The sequence below is a fragment of the Natator depressus genome, chromosome 15, assembly GCF_965152275.1.
Source record: "Natator depressus isolate rNatDep1 chromosome 15, rNatDep2.hap1, whole genome shotgun sequence".
NCBI classification, from domain to species: domain Eukaryota; kingdom Metazoa; phylum Chordata; order Testudines; family Cheloniidae; genus Natator; species Natator depressus.
The window spans coordinates 26,654,980-26,674,237 of record NC_134248.1 but is presented as its reverse complement, the minus strand read 5'-3'; the positions used below and the strand labels follow the sequence as shown (position 1 = coordinate 26,674,237).

The 19,258-nt window shown below is 41.1% G+C and overlaps 1 protein-coding gene across 1 annotated transcript in view; it reads right to left on the bottom strand.

Annotated features, from left to right (window-relative positions):
* The window catches only part of KNTC1 (kinetochore associated 1), an 81,041-nt gene that overhangs the window by 7,791 nt on the left and 53,992 nt on the right, over nt 1-19,258 (bottom strand). The window contains exons 43-59 of the mRNA XM_074972997.1: nt 18,777-18,886; nt 18,335-18,545; nt 17,676-17,765; nt 16,760-16,931; nt 16,285-16,343; nt 15,909-16,125; nt 13,734-13,807; nt 12,491-12,701; nt 12,274-12,383; nt 11,498-11,544; nt 10,709-10,787; nt 9,846-9,964; nt 6,866-7,001; nt 2,517-2,612; nt 898-954; nt 235-289; nt 79-142 (exon numbers count right to left, since the gene is read on the bottom strand). Of these exons, the coding sequence (XP_074829098.1) occupies nt 79-142; nt 235-289; nt 898-954; nt 2,517-2,612; nt 6,866-7,001; nt 9,846-9,964; nt 10,709-10,787; nt 11,498-11,544; nt 12,274-12,383; nt 12,491-12,701; nt 13,734-13,807; nt 15,909-16,125; nt 16,285-16,343; nt 16,760-16,931; nt 17,676-17,765; nt 18,335-18,545; nt 18,777-18,886 (1,907 nt within the window). The remainder of the gene's footprint in view (nt 1-78; nt 143-234; nt 290-897; nt 955-2,516; nt 2,613-6,865; nt 7,002-9,845; nt 9,965-10,708; nt 10,788-11,497; nt 11,545-12,273; nt 12,384-12,490; nt 12,702-13,733; nt 13,808-15,908; nt 16,126-16,284; nt 16,344-16,759; nt 16,932-17,675; nt 17,766-18,334; nt 18,546-18,776; nt 18,887-19,258) is intronic.

Below are 19,258 nucleotides of genomic sequence, written 5' to 3'. Positions count from 1 at the left end.
AGGAGGGGTAAGGATCTCTCACACAGTATTTCTCACCTCCAATCTTCCAACCAAATGCAGGATGTAACATTTACTTACTTCAGTAGAACCACAAAACATTCACAGCATGCCTCTAACTGCTTAGGACTTGGTGGACAAGAAGCTGAGAAAAAAAAAGAAAGGAGATATTGACAAACTAAAACACAGTACTGCCAAAGTATTACACAAGCATGAAAGAGCTAAGGATAAACCTACCTGCAAGAAATGGTGCCAGAATTACACTTCTCCAAGCTCGGCTAAAGTTAGGAATCTATTGAAAGTAAATATATTTTTAAAACAACACCCATAACATTCACAAGCCAGCACAATATGGAATTTTGGGAATTGTCAAATTCATTTTTTTAAAACAACAACTCAACTTTGGACTAAGGTAATATCCAGTACTATATTCTAAATTATAGAATTTAAGCTGTAAGATTTTGAACATTGGGTTCTTGGATGTCTGCCTTCTGAGGCTAGTGTCTAATCCCTATATTTTTCTTTTTAAACTCCATGGCTCCCAGAGGCAATGGCATCAGACACTAAATAAATCTCTAAGTATCAGACCTCCTAGTTAGTCTTTACCATACTCCTGACTTTGCAGGATTGACCTAGACAAAATAACGTTACCACCAATTTACAAATCCCTCAAAATAAGGGTCTAATAAAGGAAGAAATGATACAACCTTACAGTACAGTAGAAAATAACAATTACATTTAACAGCAATAAAATCTGGTACCATTTATTATGGAGTACTTATGTCTAGCACTTTCCATCAACAGATGACAAAACTGTTTGCAAAAAGGAAAGTAAGTATCCTTATACTATTTTAGATGAGGAACTGAGGCGCAGAGCAGATTCATAAGAGATTTACATACCTGCCATAATGAAGGAACCCCAGTAATTGCTATCAAAACTTTCCTGAGATAATGAATCTGAAAAACAATTATTCCAGTACAAAATGTCTTAGTATTTTGTAGATTTACACAAGAACCTACAGGATAAAATTATATTTATGCTCTTGACATTAAATTGTGAATTTGCAGTTCCTAAATTGGACAACCCAAGCAAACGTTAATATTTTGTATTACAAAATTAAGAATGTTATCATCAATGTATCCTGCATTTCAATAAGCTGAATGTAACATTTTATCAATTATATGTCTGTGTCTGGTGGTGTAACAAAATATACTGTACTGAAATTCTTTTCCTCATTATCATCATCATATATGATTTGGACTCCTACAACTAACTTTGAAAGGAGTCATTCTCCAAAATTCATAATGTAGATCTTGAACTGTTCTGCTCAAGTTTTCACACAATAAGTTAAAAAACAAATACAAAAACCCTTGAAGCTTTAAAAATTCTCACTGCCAACAGCACAAAAAAATAATCAGTCACAGATAAGACAGCAATAACCCACAGTGGGCTTATATCTAGACCAGTGGTGGGCAACCTTTTGGCCTGAGGGCCACATCTGGGTGGGGAAATTGCTTGCAGGGCTACGAATGTAGGGCAGGGGGTTGGGGTGCGGGAGAGAGTGCGGAGAATGGGAGGGGATGCGATGTGCAGGAAGGGCCTCAGGGCAAGGGGTTGGGGCAGAGGAGGGGTGGGGGGGTGTACAAGGGGGCTCAGGGAAGGGAGTTGGGGCACGGGGGGGTGCACAGTGTGGGAGGGGGCTCAGGGCAGTGGTGCAGGAGGGGTGCAGTGGTGCAGGAGGGGACTCAGGGAAGGGGGTTGGGGTGCAGGCAGCGGGCTCAGGGCAGGGAGTTGGGGTGCGGGAGGGGTTCAGGCTCCATATGCGGCTGGCGGGATTGCCACCCCCGTGGTGCTGCGGTTCCGTTCCTGGCCAATGGGAGCTTTGGGGGAGGTACCCACAGGCAAGAGCAGCATGCAGAGCTCTCTCTGCCCCCTCCCCCAGGGACCGCAGGGATGTGGTGCCGGCTGCTTCTTGGAGCGGCGCGAGGCCCGCAGCGCCAAGGGGGGTGGCCATGGTGCAGGCTGGATCCAAAGCTCTGAGCAGCTGAATCTGGCCCGCAGGCCGTACTTTGCCCATCTCTGATCTAGACAGATGGTGTGGCATGCTGAGATGTAAATCTACAGATGCTACATGCTAGCTAGCTGTGTTGCCCATGCCTCTGTGCACTAAAAAGTTCCTTAGTGCACTTTGATGTATTCCACTTTGAAATAAGCACACATCAAAGAGCACTAGGGAACTGTTAGAGCACAGTAGCAGGGTCCGCATGGAAAGTTAGTGTGCAACACGTTAGTGTCATGTAAATTTATACCCCAGCTTGCAGCACGCCAACTGTTGCCTAAACAAGCCCAGTAAGTTTGTATAACGTGCATTTTAATTTCACTGTTTAGCAATCAGAAGCTGACGTTCCTAGTGTGTGTTTGTTTTGCATTTGCTTGCATACACAGTTGCCCCAATGTAGCATCTCTTTAATGTCCCTAAAGAACAGTATGTTTCAAATATTACCTAAAAGTTCCTTACCATATTGAAACCAAGTAGTTTCTGCAGTAAGCCACTCCAGAGTTGAGGATCATACACTTTATATTCTAAACTAAGTTCAGTCACCAGTCTGGCAGCCTAAAGCAAAACAAGACAAATTGAATTATTTCATTAAACTACATTATCTTAGACTCCTCTGTAGTTTTCTAGATAGAGTTATTTTAGTTTTCTAGGTAGAGTTATAAACCCCAGGGGGTTTGCAGAACGTTACAGGGAGTTCGCCAGAAAAATTTCACTAATGGCGGCCAGAGGACCCCAGGCACTGGAGGCAGCAGGTAGGACCCGGTTGCAGGGCAGACAGCCCAAGCCCCAGGAAGAGTGGGGCCAGGCAGTTGGGGCTGGCAGCCTGAGCCCTGCTCCCTGCTGGGGGAGCCGGCAGCCCAAACCCCAGTGCTCCGCATGGGGCTGGGAGCCTGAGCCCCAGGAAGAGCGGGGCAGGACAGTTGGGGCCGGCAGCCCGAGCTCTGGCGGTCAGCGGGACCTGCAGCCCGAGCTCAGTGGAGCTCAGCTGCCCGGGGTGGTCAACGGGGTCCAGTAGCAGGAGCCCCACAGAGTGTGAAGCTAGCAGCCCAGACTCTGGCGTGGGGCCAGTAGCCTGAGCCCTGCGGTGGGCAGGGCGGCAGCTGAGACCCGAGCTGCACACGTGGCAGCTCGGACCCCTGTCCTTGTCAGACAGGGGAAGTTGGCATCGAGGGCAGAGTGAACAGGGACCACACTGTACGTGGGGGTGGTCCAAGCTAATTTGTCCCTCGCAGGGCACCCTCATAGGGACAGACCTCGTGGCAGAAGAAAAGCTGTTTGTGAGCGAAACCAGCCAGAAGCACACTGTAGCCAGTGTAGCAGTGTTAAGGTGCCTCAGTAATTGTCATTGTCTCTGGAGTGCTGTTTTGCTTCAGTGAGACTTGAGTGAATTGTCTCATTTTCTAGTTTGTTGGTTGTTAGCAGTCTCTCTGTGTTATTTTTATTAGAACTTTTGTACACAAGTTCAATGGATAAGTGGCTGAAAAAGGAAAGTGTAAAGATGCAAGAATCATCTAGTGTTTCCTCAAGTCCACACTGTGGAAAAATCTAAGTCTAATGATCATGAGGGTCCTGGAAAGTCACTTACAAAGAAAAGAAAATATGATGATGATTATATAAAATATGGCTTTACATGCATTGGTAATCAAGAACGTCCAAAACCGCTGTGTGATTTGTGGTGATGTTCTAGCAAACAGCAGCCTCAAACCTTCTCTACTTCGGCGCCATTTAGAAACTAGGCATCCTGCACAACTTGACAAGCCTGTTGATTTTTTCAAGCGAAAATTAGCTGACAGTGAAATTACCAGTTTTATATCCAAAGAAAGTACTGGTAATGAAAATGCACTTGAAGTGTCACACTGCGTGAGCTACCAAATAGCAAAAGCATCAGAAGCCCATACCATAGCAGAGAGCTTGATTGGTCGATGTATAAAAAACGTAGTTCATTGCATGCTCGGAGAAAAGGCTGCAAAATGGATTGACATGGTACCTTTGTCCAATAATACGTTATCACGAAGAGTTAATGACATGTCAAATAATGTAGAGACCACAATTGTATATAGAGTGAACGATAGTCTATATTATGCTATACAGTTGGATGAATCAACTGATGTAGATAATCTAGCTATTTTGCTACTGTTTGTACATTATGTGAATGATGGTATTGTTGAAGAAGACTTGTTTTGCTGACCATTGGAAGAACGTACAACTGGAGAAGATATCTTCAATCTGACTAATGCATATTTTCAAGAAAAGGAAATAGATTAGTCTCGTTGCCTGGGCATTTGCACTGATGGGGCCGCATCAATGGCAGGGAAGTATACTGGATTTGTAGCAAAAAGAAAAGGAGTACTTGTGGCACCTTAGAGACTAACCAATTTATTTGAGCATGAGCTTTCGTGAGCTACAGCTCGCTTCATCGGATGCATACTGTGGAAGCTGCAGAAGACATTATATACACACATTATATACACACACAATACTGTTTCATGGTCTCTGTGTGTATATAATGTCTTCTGCAGCTTCCACAGTATGCATCCGATGCAGCGAGCTGTAGCTCACGAAAGCTCATGCTCAAATAAATTGGTTAGTCTCTAAGGTGCCACAAGTACTCCTTTTCTTTTTGCGAATACAGACTAACAGGGCTGTTACTCTGAAACCTGGATTTGTAGCGCGAACAAAAAAGGTTGCATCAGAAGTCTCTTGGACTCATTGTAGCATCCATAGACAAGCCCTTGCAACAAAACACATGCCTGAGGGACTGAAGGAAGTGCTGGACAATGCAGTGAAAATGGTGAATTTCATAAAATCGCGGCCAACAAATCCAGAATATTTCACATACTTTGTGAAGAAATGGGTAGTATACACAATTGTCTGTTGACCCATACTGAAGTTAGATGGCTCTCACGGTGCAAAATCCTTGTGCGCTTGTTTGAGCTTAGAACGGAAATCCTAGTTTTTCCAGCTTGCCAGCTGTATGGAAAATAATGTCTGGCTCCAGAGCTTAGCTTATTTAGCAGATATTTTCTCAAGAATTAATGACCAAATTTATCTCTTCAAGGCCTCAATATAACTGTTTTCAATGTGCAAAGGCGAGTTGAATCCCTGATAAAGAAGTTGCCGTTCTGGGAAAGTTGTTTGGAAAACAATCAAACTGAGCATTTTAGTAATCTTCATGACTTCCTGGAAGAACATAAACTTCAGTTGGATCAGTGCACTAAAACCAATATAACTGCACATTTAAAAGGACTTTCAGGGAATACTTTCCAGTTATGTCAGGCAATAATGACTGGATTCACACCCCTTTTGATGATACCACTTTCTCATCACAGATATTGAACACTGAGGAAAAAGAGAAATTGATTGAGATCTCCTGTGATTACGAACTGAAAAGGAGTTTCAGAAATCTGTCATTGATCAACTTTTGGCTGTGTTTAAGAAACGAGTACCCCCTTCTGGCAGAAAAATCTGCTGCAGTTTTGTTACCATTTTCAACAACATACTTATGCGAGAAAGCGTTTTCCTCGTATCCACATCTGAAAACCAAATACAGAAACAGACTTGATGCCGAACCAGACCTGAGACTTTATCTTTCGCCAGTGGTTCCGGACTTCCAAGAGCTATGCAAAGCAAAGCAAGCGCATCTCGCTCACTGAGGAAATTTAAACTGAAATCCCTGGAAATATTCATTTTTAGAAAAAAGAAAAGGAGTACTTGTGGCACCTTAGAGACTAACCAATTTATTTGAGATAAGCTTTCGTGAGCTACAGCTCACTTCATCAGATGCATAAAGTGGAAAATGCTTTTGAAGTGATAAACACCCATTTTTTCATGGTCTGTGTGTATAAAACATCTTCACTGCATTTTCCACTTTATGCATCTGATGAAGTGAGCTGTAGCTCACGAAAGCTTATGCTCAAATAAATTGGTTAGTCTCTGAGGTGCCACAAGTACTCCTTTTCTTTTTGTGAATACAGACTAACACGGCTGCTACTCTGAAACCATTAATTTTTAGGAGTGGGTTCACAAGATTTCACAATTTAGTGAAAGGGGTTCATGGGCTGTTAAAGTTTGGGAACCACTGTTTTAGAGAGGTTAGTGGTCTTATACAGACTTTTTTCCTGAAAGGCCATGATTGAGATATATCCCCAAAGTTGGTTTAGACACACAAGCAGGATGTTAGCATGTTTAAAAATCCCCATATTTTATCTGATGTGTTGGTGTTTCTTCCGTTACCCCATTTGTTCTCTTATTTCCATATTTTGAACTATGCCTCTCTGCTGAAGAGCTGACCATTTCCATCTTATGGGTATAAAAACAGAAGTATTGTCACTGAAACTTTCCTCAGTAGGATAGTGTCCTTTCTGCACAAGTAATAATTTCTCCGTAGAAACTTGCCTCTCTGTCTTATCCTCAGTTATTCATTAACTCAACTTTTTAAAGTTATAAATGCAGTACTGGATATTTTAATGCAACAAATCACTGGATGTAAAACAAAAAATTCAAAATGAAGTGTGTAACAGGGTATAGCTAAGGCTCCACTGCCAATTTAGCATAGTCAGATAACTAACAGTTGCTCAAAAGGTATGCACCTGTCATCCTTTGATATTTGTACCATTAAAATAGAATAGGTTTTTACACTGTGAAATTATGTATATTTTTCAAGGCCTTTTAAAAAAATATCAACAAGCAACTAAAACCTAAAAATATAGAAAACATACAGCATGTAGGCATGCGCACACACACAAAATGTATAATATAATTATTCACACATATACACCATGAAATTTACTGTCTCTTCTTAATCATACCGTGGGTTCGTGGCTATGGTTTTTCCACAGTCCCTTAATCATTCCTTCTTTAGGACTCCTGTGAAAGGATTCATAGGTGTATGGAATGTTCAATGTTTCAAACTCTGCCAGATAAATGAAGCATTGTAGAAAATATCTGCAAAAACAGAAGAGTTGTGATACTTATAGTGACAGCTGTTTTATAATCCATGTAGTTCTTACCAGTTAGATTCAAGTTTAGAATAAAACTAATTTAATTCACTAATGGTTAAAAAAATAAGAGACAGTACCAATATCAAGTACAGTCTTATGAAAGCAAGTTTATTGGACATAACATTTTTCTCTGAATTAACCAAATACTGCACAATGAGAAGGTGTGACGCTCTGTACCTTGGGGGAACACCCTACACCCCCAGGTTCATCTTTATAAAATGATTGTGTGGTATCCAATGCAAAGTTTGTCATGTTAGGTGTCTTCGGAAGCCTCATGATGACCTGAGCATGGTTGTTATAGTGATGTTATAGTAATTGTTACAGTAATGTTATAGGTTATAATTTCATGTATATAGTTATGAGGCTGAAAACGTATCCTCATGGTTTTAAAGCAAGCCCAGGCAAAAACTCTTCAAGAGCAGAGAGGCAGTTCACACCTCGTCAGGGTAGGTATGGGACAAGCCCAGCCCAGCCTCACAGGAACAAAGGACGCTGGCCTAGGCAGCAACAAAGGAATCTGTTAGACTCTTGAGGGAGACACCCCGCTTCCTTTGGTCAGTTTGGAACTGTGATGAGGTAATGCTCACCTGACTCTGAACGGGGGTGGGGTGGGGTGGGGTGGGGAGGCGTGGGGGAAGCCAAGAGGGAAGGACATGATAAAAGGGAGAGACTTTGCCATGCTCTCTCTCTCTTCCATCTACCTCTCCAGACACCATACCAAGCAACTGAAGTGCTGATCAAAGGGGAGAGCCTGGCTGAAGAGCAACCAGCCAGCCTGTGGTGAGAAGCATCTAAGTGCGTAAGGACACTGAAAGTGTTAAGATCAGCTTAGAATGCGTTTTGCTTTTATTTCATTTGACCAAATCTGACTTGTTATATTTTGACTTATAATCACTTAAAATCTGTCTTTATAGTGTGATACAGCATGGCCAGAGGGCAGCAGGAGGGTGATAGAGGGGAGATATGTAAGCCCCATGATGATAAGAGCCTTATTCCCTGTAGAGGGAAGAGAGGTTGCTATAGATTAATCAGAGCACCTGAAGCCAATTAGAGCACCTGAAGCCAGTCACCTGATAAAACCCCCCCTGCTTCAATCAGACAGTTGGGAGGAGTTGAAGCAGAGAGCAGTCTGAAGGAGAACAGTTAGGAGGGAAGCAGAGGAGAGTTTGGAGAAGTGCTGTGGCAGGCCAGAAGACCAAGAACCTAGGTAAAGGGAAACCTGGCTTGTGCAGAGCAGAGGGACTCCTCAGACACAAGGGGTTGGGAGAAACCTGGCCCAAGCAGAGAGAGAGGGTAGGAAGCCCCACAAGCTGAAGGGCCAGAGAGGGAAAGGGGAAGGAATCGCTAGTTCAAGTGGTTTGCCACTATCCCTAGGCCCCTGGGCTGGGACCTGGAGTAGAGGGCAGGCCCGGGTCCCTCCCTCTCCACTCCCCTTCTCTGGGATACTAGTGGGACAGTTAATACTGCAGATCAGGGGTGAGAAACGGCGCCCTGAACCTCCCCCACAAGAAGAGAAAGCGCGGGACCCATCATAGTAGTGCCAGCAATTTGCCACAGTAGTTAATAAATTTGTTTGTTTATTCTACCTGAAGCAGTGTGTTTGGTTTGAAGCGTGTCAGAGGCTCCCTTTGGGATAACAAGCCTGGTGCATATCAATTTCTTTGTTAAATTGATGAACTCATAAGTTTGCAGCGTCCAGTGGGCATAATTGGGCACTGCAAGATGGAGGTTCCTAGGGTTGTGTCAGAGATATTGGCTAGTGTCATTCAGTTGCACAATCCAAGGAGCAGCTTACATGCCAGACGCTATGCATGAACAGCCTAGGAGTGGGGATTCTCACAGCAGAGCAGGGTAAGGCTGGTTCCCAGAGTCAAGAATTGGAGTGACCTAGCAGGTCACCGGTCCAGATAATACCAGAGGAAAATGTATATGCTATGCATCCGATGAAGTGAGCTGTAGCTCACGAAAGCTCATGCTCAAATAAACTGGTTAGTCTCTAAGGTGCCACAAGTACTCCTTTTCTTTTTTCTTTTTACAGAAGGATGGGTAGTTCAGAATATCACTAGTGACTAAAAACTTACTGTAACTCTTACATTAGAATCTGACTCTCACACAGAGATGAATAGAATTACAGAGACACATGTAGTGCACAGCATTATGCATTTTAGACATCGTTTTCTATGGATAAAATGGGCCCTTGCCCCAGATTAATTATAAAAGAAATCCACAATCCAAATTCTCAAGAGGAGTTGGAGAGCATGGCTCTATAGGAGATAATACCTTAAAAGAATTACAATTATTCATAATTTTTCTGCGGAGGCAAATATCCTCCCAAGATGCCCAAATTTACTGTCTATTGACTAAGGAGAAGGTGTGTACCCAAGACAAGACTCCTAAAGGGACTCTGAACATTAGGCCCATAGATGGTGAGAGGAAATACTTCAAATATCATGGAAATAACCACAATCTATACAAAGAAAGGAGTTAAAATCGGCTTCATGCCCGAACATAGACATAGAAATTTCTCAGTCACTTTCAGAGTAATAAATGGGCACTATTATTGTGCAGTATTGTATAATACATGCAAGCAGACAAAGTGTGTACTTTTGAAATAAGTTAAAAAATGGAGGAGAAAAAGGAAGGCAAAATAATAATAATTAATAAAAAAAATCAACAAAAGTACTTCCCCTCAAATAAAAAACAAAAACACTTCTGTCCTAAGAGGTTTATGGAAGCATAGTTGGATTTAATTGGAATATTTTCTAATACAGAAGAAAATTCAGCTTACTTTACTTTCTCAATGGGTTTCTTAAACAGTGATTCAACCGTATCTGCATCTGCTAAGTAGATCAGACACTTAAGAGCTCTGCTTCTCTGGGCAAATGTCAACTGGTTCACACCAATAGGCTGAAAGAGAAAATATGGTTCTTGGTAAAGTACACCTATTTGCTGAATAGTAACAAAACAGGATTTTTTAAATAATTTACATATTCAGTCTAACATTCATGGGCTCTGTTTAGCACAAATGTTGTGCAGATTAACCTGTACAGGTTTCCTTTCAACCTATAAGAAACTGTTGTCCAGTTAAACTATTTGTTGAACTTCAAGGCACACTGCTGGGCCCATCTGATTTTCCAGGCTTTTAGAATGTAACAGTAAAGATGAAATAGTTATGGCCTGTTGTATTGGTTGTTTTTTTTAAATTTGCATGGACTGCTGGCTCTTGTAAAGTGGAGAAGGAACCACAGTTGTTTTAACTGTTGGGTTGGAGTTCCCCTCCCCCACTAAGCAAACATGAGCCAATAGCTTAGTGCACTATAAAGCTACCTATATTAAGTGCTCTTAAAGTTAGTCCTAATACCACCCAAAGGCAAGTTCAATCAGCAATAATTCAAAGTCCTGGAGTTCAAGGATGAAATCCTGGCCACGAATGAAGTTAGTGGCAAAACTCCCATTGACTTCAATGAAGTCAGGATTTCACACCTAAAGAGAGAAATTATTAAGTATAAAACTGAATAATTTATGTGCATATGCTAAAGCAAGTTACAAAGCCTCATAATTAACACCAGTTCCTTTAAACAGATTTATTAAAGTATAATAAAGATGGGAAATCACTGCTAAGTGTTTTTTTTAAGTCGTCTCTAAACTTACAGATGTGGCAGATGTTGTAATTGCAAAAAGCATTCTTGAGCTGTAATCCATTGGGCGTGGTTGAAGTAGATATATAACTCTGAAAAAAATCATTTCTTTTTCATAAAAGTACAGCATTGCATAGCCTTTGTATTATAATACAGCATATTCATTTTATTCCAGACAAATATATTTTACTACCAATATGAGATATGGATTAACACTGCCCTACAATGTACATGACGACAAAACTGTGGGCCCAGTCATGGAAACCCTTACTTCCATGCATAGTGCTTAATCTCACATGTAGTTTCATTATGAATGGGACTACCTGAGGGAATAAGTATCTGAAGATTCAAGCCTTATGTTCAGAGAAAATACAGATGGGATAATACAAGATGTGCAACATAGTTCTTTTCCATTTCCCTGGTGTTTAGAGAACAATGACTGCCCACTCTGATTTTGCACTATGTGGTAGTCTTTAAAACCCGCTCAAAACTAGTTTGTAAGAGGCAACAATCTAGCTCCTGTAACTTGTAATGAAGTAGCTATATGAAAGTGCCATCTGTTCAGCCCAATCTAACATACAGCCTATTTCCGCACATTATCATCAATTAATCTACAGCATCCACCTGGATGTTTAGCAGGGCAGCAGGATCATGTTTAAATACTACATTCCTTCCCTACGCCAGTGTCCCATTACAGCCAATGGGAGTTTTGCCTGAGTATTGTGTTTTATCTGCTGGGAAGCCAAAAATCATTAAAACTTAAGTTAACAAAAATTGACTATATATCAGAAGACAAACATACCTCCTGAGTTCTTCATCTTCCTGTACATCCCCAAAACTTTGAGTTTTCTATAAAGCAGAAGTGGATAAAAGTAGTTATGGAATTATTTGAACTTGCAGGTTTTGAAGGGGAAAAATCATTCAAGGGCTAGATTGAGCCTTTATTCAAATCCTGTGTAAGGGACTGTGCATAACTGTGCCACCCCAGAAGGAGCACTGGAAATAAATTTTTGACTCTGTCACAATTCCTCTTCTGCTCTACCCCTTGTTGCTCCATAATATATACTATCCCTTCATCAAGTGCTAATTACTCCTCACTTTGCTGACTGCTGTTTTGGAGACATGGAATGTTGAAGCTAAGGGTCTGTCATTCCTTTTCCCTGTCCATCCATTTGCTTAGGATGGACATGCAGTACAGAGTATTGGACAATGAACCCCAACACTGCTCTAACTTGCACTGGGAGCTGAATTACCTCCAACCTGGCTCCAAGATCAAGGATGTGTAAAGCCATCTTTACTATTCCCTACGTTTCCTGAGATCTGCACTAAAGACAACTAACAGCCAGACCAGAAAATGTGGGTCCTGATCTCTATACAGAGTACAAGGAAAGCTATTTCAAATTGTTCTCATCAGGAAAGACCTAAAAAGACATTGAAATGAAGTTGGTCTGAAGTCTGTTTTAGATACATCTGCACAGCTCTATCTTCTCAATGCTCACAACCCTGGTTTGTGAGGAGCTGAGAATAATAGTTTTCTATAAAATATAAAGCTCATTCCCTCATGAATTCCCTACTTACTTCATCTGTTGGTATATTTGGACACAGCCATTTTTCAAGCAATTTATCCCAGATTTTGTTCATATCCAAGTTGTTAATTTCAGCTATTTCCTTAGCTGCTGCATGAATATCTACATATATAGAAAATGCAAATTTATTTTAAAAATCCTCATCAAGATTCATTTGTAAATTATACCCATGTAGCACCTCAGAAATTTACTAGAGAAAGTTTACTAACCTGGATAATCTCGGCTGGTTGGATTTTGAATCCTTTGGTTTATGCTGCTGTGCTCATAGAGTAAAGCAATAAGATTTGCTGGCTTTCCAGTAAGTTTCAGATGCTCTGCAGTGCTTAATTTGTGGGTTATTAGCACAGTTTCTGTGGCTGATCTCTTGTACTGCATACGTAACTTCTTCAGCAGTATTTCAGCTTTTTCATGCGATTCATCCTTTATCAAAAAATAGGGACATTTGTAACAAATCTAAATAAACTTCCTTCCATTTAGAGGCTTGGGAAAAAAAAAATGCTGACTATTCACCATAACATTCAGTCTGATGTAACAGCTGAACATGTAACTAGTGTATAAAGCCTGTTGCTTTTGTAGTATTTCCATCCGAGTTTCTCGATCTTTATGTGCCAAGCAGAGAGACAGCTCTCTGGAGCAGCTGCTAGGAATGTAACCGTAACAGTATTTTAATGATATTATTCATTGCCAATATCCTTGGACAATAATGAGCACCGTGGAAAAGCCAGCAAAAGTGATATGTCTATATGTAATAGTAGATAAGAAACATTATGGGAAAGAGTTTGGATAAAGCTGAAGAAAACTTGGGTTCAGCTATAAGCCTAGCAAGCATAATAAATCTTCAATTTAAGCGTGGTTCTAATCAGAGATGTGAATTTTCGAAAAATGACATCGTGATGTTTTATGTTCATTGTCTCAGTGACTCCACAGCACGTTTCCCCCTCCCTCCTCTGTCCCCAACTGCCAGCCTAGAAATTCAGCCTGGAATCTGAGAGTCGAGTTAGGGATGTGCATGCTAGAAAGAATCTATCAGCAGTAAAGGTTCTGTAATTGGAACGAAATTAATCTGTTTATTAATACAATCCAGCTCATTCTCTCATAGCAAAGGAAGTGCAGTTAAATAGGAAAGTATGAGAATCCCCCCTGGCTCCCCCAAACAGACAAAAAACCAACCCACAACCCATATTTGTTAGAAAATAACAGATAAATGACAACTGGACAGAGAGAGTAATTCTGTTGTAGATGCAATTTTTTTCCAGTCACTTTCCATTGGTGCGCTTTATATAAAAAGGGATTTATTGTTTATACTGTGGAGTTTTTCTAAATTTGAATGAAAAAAGTCTTTGGTGGTTTGATATGATGCACACTTTATAATCCAAATTACAACAAAACAAAAAACATAAAAATTATCATCTCTATATATTCAGGTATGTCCTGTGGATCTGGTGTCATTACCTTGGTTGTAGTATTCGTTAGCCATTTCTCAGCTAAATAGAGACAGAATTTCAATGCCTGAATCTGGTCAGGCCCTTAAAAAGAAAACAGTAAAGAATGATAAATATGTTTTCATAAATCCCTTCTATGGTACATAGAGCCACCTGTTTAAAATGTTTTGCTCCCTTCTCTTGGGGTTCAAAAGCATTTAGTTTAGAATATTAAGAAAATGTTTACAAGCTAACTGTTATGGTTTTCTTGATCGAGTTTTCAATCAGTTTTCCTTAGCAAGAAAAGATGGAAAATTATCTTACATGTATAGCTAAAACATAAATGAGAAGCAAGTTCATTGTTTTAACATTTTAGGGCTGCTGGAATATTTACTTTCAAGACTCTAAAAACTATGACTTGAAATTACTCTGGTAAGTAACCAGTACCAGATTTTAGCTTTTTAGCCTTATACTTGTTCAAATCCTGTGAACAACCCTAACCTGACAGAAATTTAATAGCAAGATAAGTCTCTAACTCTTCCCAAAATGTAACTTTTCACTTTGCTTCCCACCACTGACTTCCACTTCTGCATCTGCCACTCCACCTCAGTCTTGACTTCAAAATATCAGAACACAAAGAAGACTCTCACTGATTTGTGTAACCCTTGTCCCTTTTTTCCTCTACCCCTTTACTTTGTCTGGTCGCATTTATGTAGAGGACTCTTAGGGTCAGAGATCACTCTACGACATCCTGCCTCTATTTCCCTCCTTCAGGGCCCCTTACACAGACTCTACTTTTTCTGTGGTCAAAATACCCCTCCTAGGAGCCTGGGTTTCTTTTACTGAAAATAAACTCAAACAAAAACTCAAAGTCCCAAATTACAGCCCCACAAACAAATGTTCCTCTTCCTACCCCTAGGCTTTTCTGCCTGGAGAGCTGTCATTCCCCTGCTTGTTCAGGGGCTCTCCTCCTTAGCAGACTACTCCCAGCCCTTCCTAGCTGGAGTCTCAGTGCCAGATCCCAGGACTCTGCTCATTTCTAGCAGTCTCTGCTCTCCCTAATCATTCCCCAGCATAGTCTGAACAGTACATGAAACACACAACCCTGGTGTATCTCACCACACCGTAGCTCTCCACCACAGCCCTGAACTCCGTAAGTTTTCTCCCATCCTTGTACCAAGACAGCCACCCCAGCCCTTCCAGCTGGAGTATACTTCCGCTCTTCCCAGTGGGAACCATCACAACATCCCTTCTGGGAAGCATTTTTGCCGAACCCTGGTGTCTTCTGCCACACCTAGGTGGCCTTGTCCATTCACTTCCTTCCCACTTTCAGGACAGCCATCCTAGCCCTTCCAGATGAAGTACAACCCTGCTCCTCCCTGTAGGAACCCCCACAGGCTCTCTGCTGGGAGATCATCTTTACCAGGAGAGCATCCCTCACTCCTCTGGCCGTCTCATGGGTCCTCTGGGTCCAGCTCTCCAACCCTGGAGAGGTCAGCAGGTAGGCTCTTCCACTGCTCCCCTGGCTCTCCCGCATGGGGATGCCAGCCAACAAATCCCTCTTGCTGCTCTCCTGCCTTCAGCCTTTCCCCCAGGAAACACTTTCTACTTCCTTCCAGTACCTTTCAGTCTCCTGGTAGCAATCATCTGCCCTTTCTATCTGAACCAGTCAGCACTGACTCACTAGGACTCCCTCTCCTAACTTCCTTCAGGGACTTCCCCTCATTGGATCTCTCCCTGATCCTTTACAACCACCAGGTGTTGCCTGCCTTCTCAATTGACCAAATGGGGGCACCTGCTCTGGTGGAGGGGAGCTGGACTTACTTCATTCAGTGTGGCCAGTCACATTCTGACAGGTTTGAAACATGGTTAAAAAACGAACAAAACAAAAAAACCTTTGAAGTGCCATTCAAAGTTATGGCATGACAACATAAATGTTTATTAACAAATAAATAACATGCAAAACATCACCTCCACCTATATTCAGCAACTGGCATCTTTCCATTTTTCCCAGACTAGGTTTAGGAACAAAAGTGGTAAATTATTTGGGGATGCTAGATGTAGGTTAACCTCCAAAAATGCTACACAGATGATGTTAGAAGCAAAACTAGAAAGTTGCCCATCTCATTCCCCCCTCACCCCCCAAACCAAAAAAAACCCCCATCAAACCTAAAACAAAAAAAACTCAAACACATGCACACCATACCTGTTGGAAGTTCTTGTGCAATCTTGTGAGCAATAGCTACAGCCCATTCTGGATTAACTATGGATAGCAGGTAGGATTGAATGGTTTGCACTGTTTTAGTAGTTTCCTTGTTAATCACTGATAAACATCCAGCTTTTGTCAGTTCAAATACTTTTGGCTTCAATTTTTTTTCAAAGACATGCCTGGCTGCTGACATATATAGGGTATCCAGTGAAACCTAGAAGAGTATCAGGTGCAGGTTAAAAATTGATTAAGTCTGATATGTATACAATGAGGCCAACAACACTCAAAAGAAAAAACAATGCTTTTTTCCCCCCCAGGAAAAGAGTGAATGATTCTGAAATAAAAATTCCCCTAGACAGAGGCACAGCCTTACCTTCATTAGTTTGGAAATCAAAAGAAGAGTTGGGAAGGACTCCTCAGTAAGCTCCGCAGCTGTAAGAAAATCAGACAATGATCTAGAAAAAGTCACACTGTCCCAATATAATTTCCCCCTAAGAAATGAAGTAATTTCAGTTTTTTGCTAGATGTAGGAATCTATTGATGAGAGGAAGGATGATTCTCTGATTAGGGTGTAAATTCCCTCCTCCTTTATACACGCCCTGTGTAACCTTGGATAGGTCACTTGTGGGCAGGTCCTCAGTTGGTATAAATTGTCATAGCTCCACTGCAGTCAAATGACCCTTAGTTTCTCTGTGCCACAGCTTCCCACTCTGTAAAAGGGGGGCAACAGTGCTTCCTAGGAGTGTTGGAAGGATAAATACATTAAAGATTGTACATCTGTGAGGCTTTAAGATAGTACAATGAGGGGGACCGTATATAAACACAGATAGCTAGAATACTGATCGTACATATAATACTCCAGAAACACTGCGTGGTTCTAAAGAATATCAAATGAAAAGGAAGCCTGGTTTGAGCAGCTGGAGACAGGGAAATCACATGCTCTAAAATATATTGGTGTTCCAGATCCACAGGAGGGGAAGTTCTTTTATAGGATTCCAGGTGTTTCAATAAGCTCAAAGCCTAGAAGAAAAAAACAGGAAGAAAATTTACATAACTACTGTATTTTTCTGAAGTAAAAAAACAGCCTCAACATCTCCCCACAAGTTTTGGGAATAATTTTTTACCAGGATTATTGTATAGCTATAGTGTTTTTGACCCACCTTGATTATCATGCGCATTATAAAGAGAGGTTTCAAAGAGGGATGGGCTATTACCAGCAGGAGAGTGAGTTTGTATGTGTGTCTGGGGGGGGGAAGGGTGAGAAAACCTGGATTTGTGCTGGAAATGGCCCTCCTTGATGATCACTTTAGATAAGCTGTTACCAGCAGGAGAGTGGGGTGGGAGGAAGTTTTGTTTCATGGTCTCTGTGTGTATATAATGTCTTCTGCAGTTTCCACGATATGCTATGCATCCGATGAAGTGAGCTGTAGCTCACGAAAGCTCATGCTCAAATAAACTGGTTAGTCTCTAAGGTGCCACAAGTACTCCTTTTCTTTTTTCTTTTTACGAATACAGACTAACACGGCTGTTACTCTGAAACTTTTCCCCTCTTGTGAGCCTTTGCTGAGAAACAGCTACACTTCACTATTTAGTTGAATGTATTTTGCCCTCTCTACAAACATGCAACTCCAACTGATGCCAGTGGAGTTAGGCAAATGGAGTAATGCAAGAATCTATGTTTCAATTAGTTTAAAACTATACAAATAAACAAAGATTGAGCTAGAAGCTGTAAACAAAGTACCAGTGGCTTATTTTTAATTGTACCTGGTTAAGCTGGATACTTGTGCTATTTTCATCAGCTCTTTGTATCACTCTCAGGACATTTTCTATAGTTTCATAGTCATATGGATCAAGCTGTTCAAGAAACAAAACAAGAAAAGAACTGATAAAATTCAGTCTTCATGGTTTTTCAAATTTTATTTTCAACTAGATACACATAATGATGAAGAACCTGAGCGCTTCAAAGCACCTTCTTATTTACTTCTGGCATTTATTACTTCCATTCTAGAAAATTAGAATACTACTCATACCATAATCTCAAAACCTTACAAAGTGGTCATGGCATTCCAGAGAGGCCAAATTATGTCAGTAATGAACAAACAGAAAGAAGAAAAGAGAGTAAGCTCCCAGGATACACTCAAGTAAATGTATATTTTTAATTGAAACTTTTGAAGAATTTCTAGGTTTTCTTTGTTTTGTTTTATTTTCAATCAATAGGGAGAAGGGGGAGAGAGAAAGAGGAAAAAAAAAGAGGAAACTCTAACACATTGTCTCTTGCAGTATTTTCTTAATTAAACTAACAAAACATTAACAGCAGTAACAAAGATCTAAATGCAGTTCTTAAGATAGCCACATTCATCAGAGTGAGAGGATAGCTATGAAAGTAGTGTTTGAAGTGACATGCATGCTTTTAACTGTTTTACCTTGTGCAGTATTCCACTGAGGCTAATGACCAGGTCTTTTGTGCTTTTCAGTAAAGGAATTATTTCTACTGATTTGGCCAGTAGTGTGGAATGAGGCTGCTTCACAGTATCCCCTGCAGAGTCTCCTTCAACTTGATTTGCATTAGCACTCTGGAGAAGGAGTGTTTCAATGCAAAGCTGCAGTGCTGCATCACTGTCCAACATGAAAGTTCTGAAAAGGGAGAAAATGTTTTCATTTTAAATTGGTATGATTAGGGTGTGGATTTCATTATGAATAAATTCACAACAGCCAGAATTACTCATACTGCATTTTACAAAGGTGGACAGTTGTTTTTCGAGTTTGTTTATTCATAAACAGCCGATATTTAAATTGAAACAATCATATAAACACATTACTTATTATGGCAGCAATAACACAATTTTGACTTGCTTCAGATATTACCTGCAGTATTTCAATATAAGGTCTGTGTCTACATTCGGATTCTGTACCAGGGTTCTTATGAGTTCTTTCTTTCTTACTGATGGCTGCCTAAATACAGTCTGGAAAGAAATCTGCAGATACAAAAAAGGGGTAGTCTAGTAATGGTGCTTTAAATATTCTTTCACAATCAAGGAATTATTTTCAATATGCTTGGTATTACTCATTTGTACTCTTCTATTCTAACAGTTAACTTCTGTTTGTTTGAGCTCCAGAAGAAGTGGTGCTAGAACAGAGGTGGGCAAACTATGGCCTGCGGGCCACATCAGACCTGCGGAACGCTCCTGCTTGGCCCCTGAGCTCCTGGCCCGAGAGGCTAGCCCCCAGCCTCTCCCCTGCTGTTCCCCCTCCTCCGCAGCCTCAGCGCGCTGCGCTGCTGACACAACGCTCTGGGTGGCCTGGCAGCGCAGTTGCAGAGTCATGGCCTGACCTGGTATTCTGGGCAG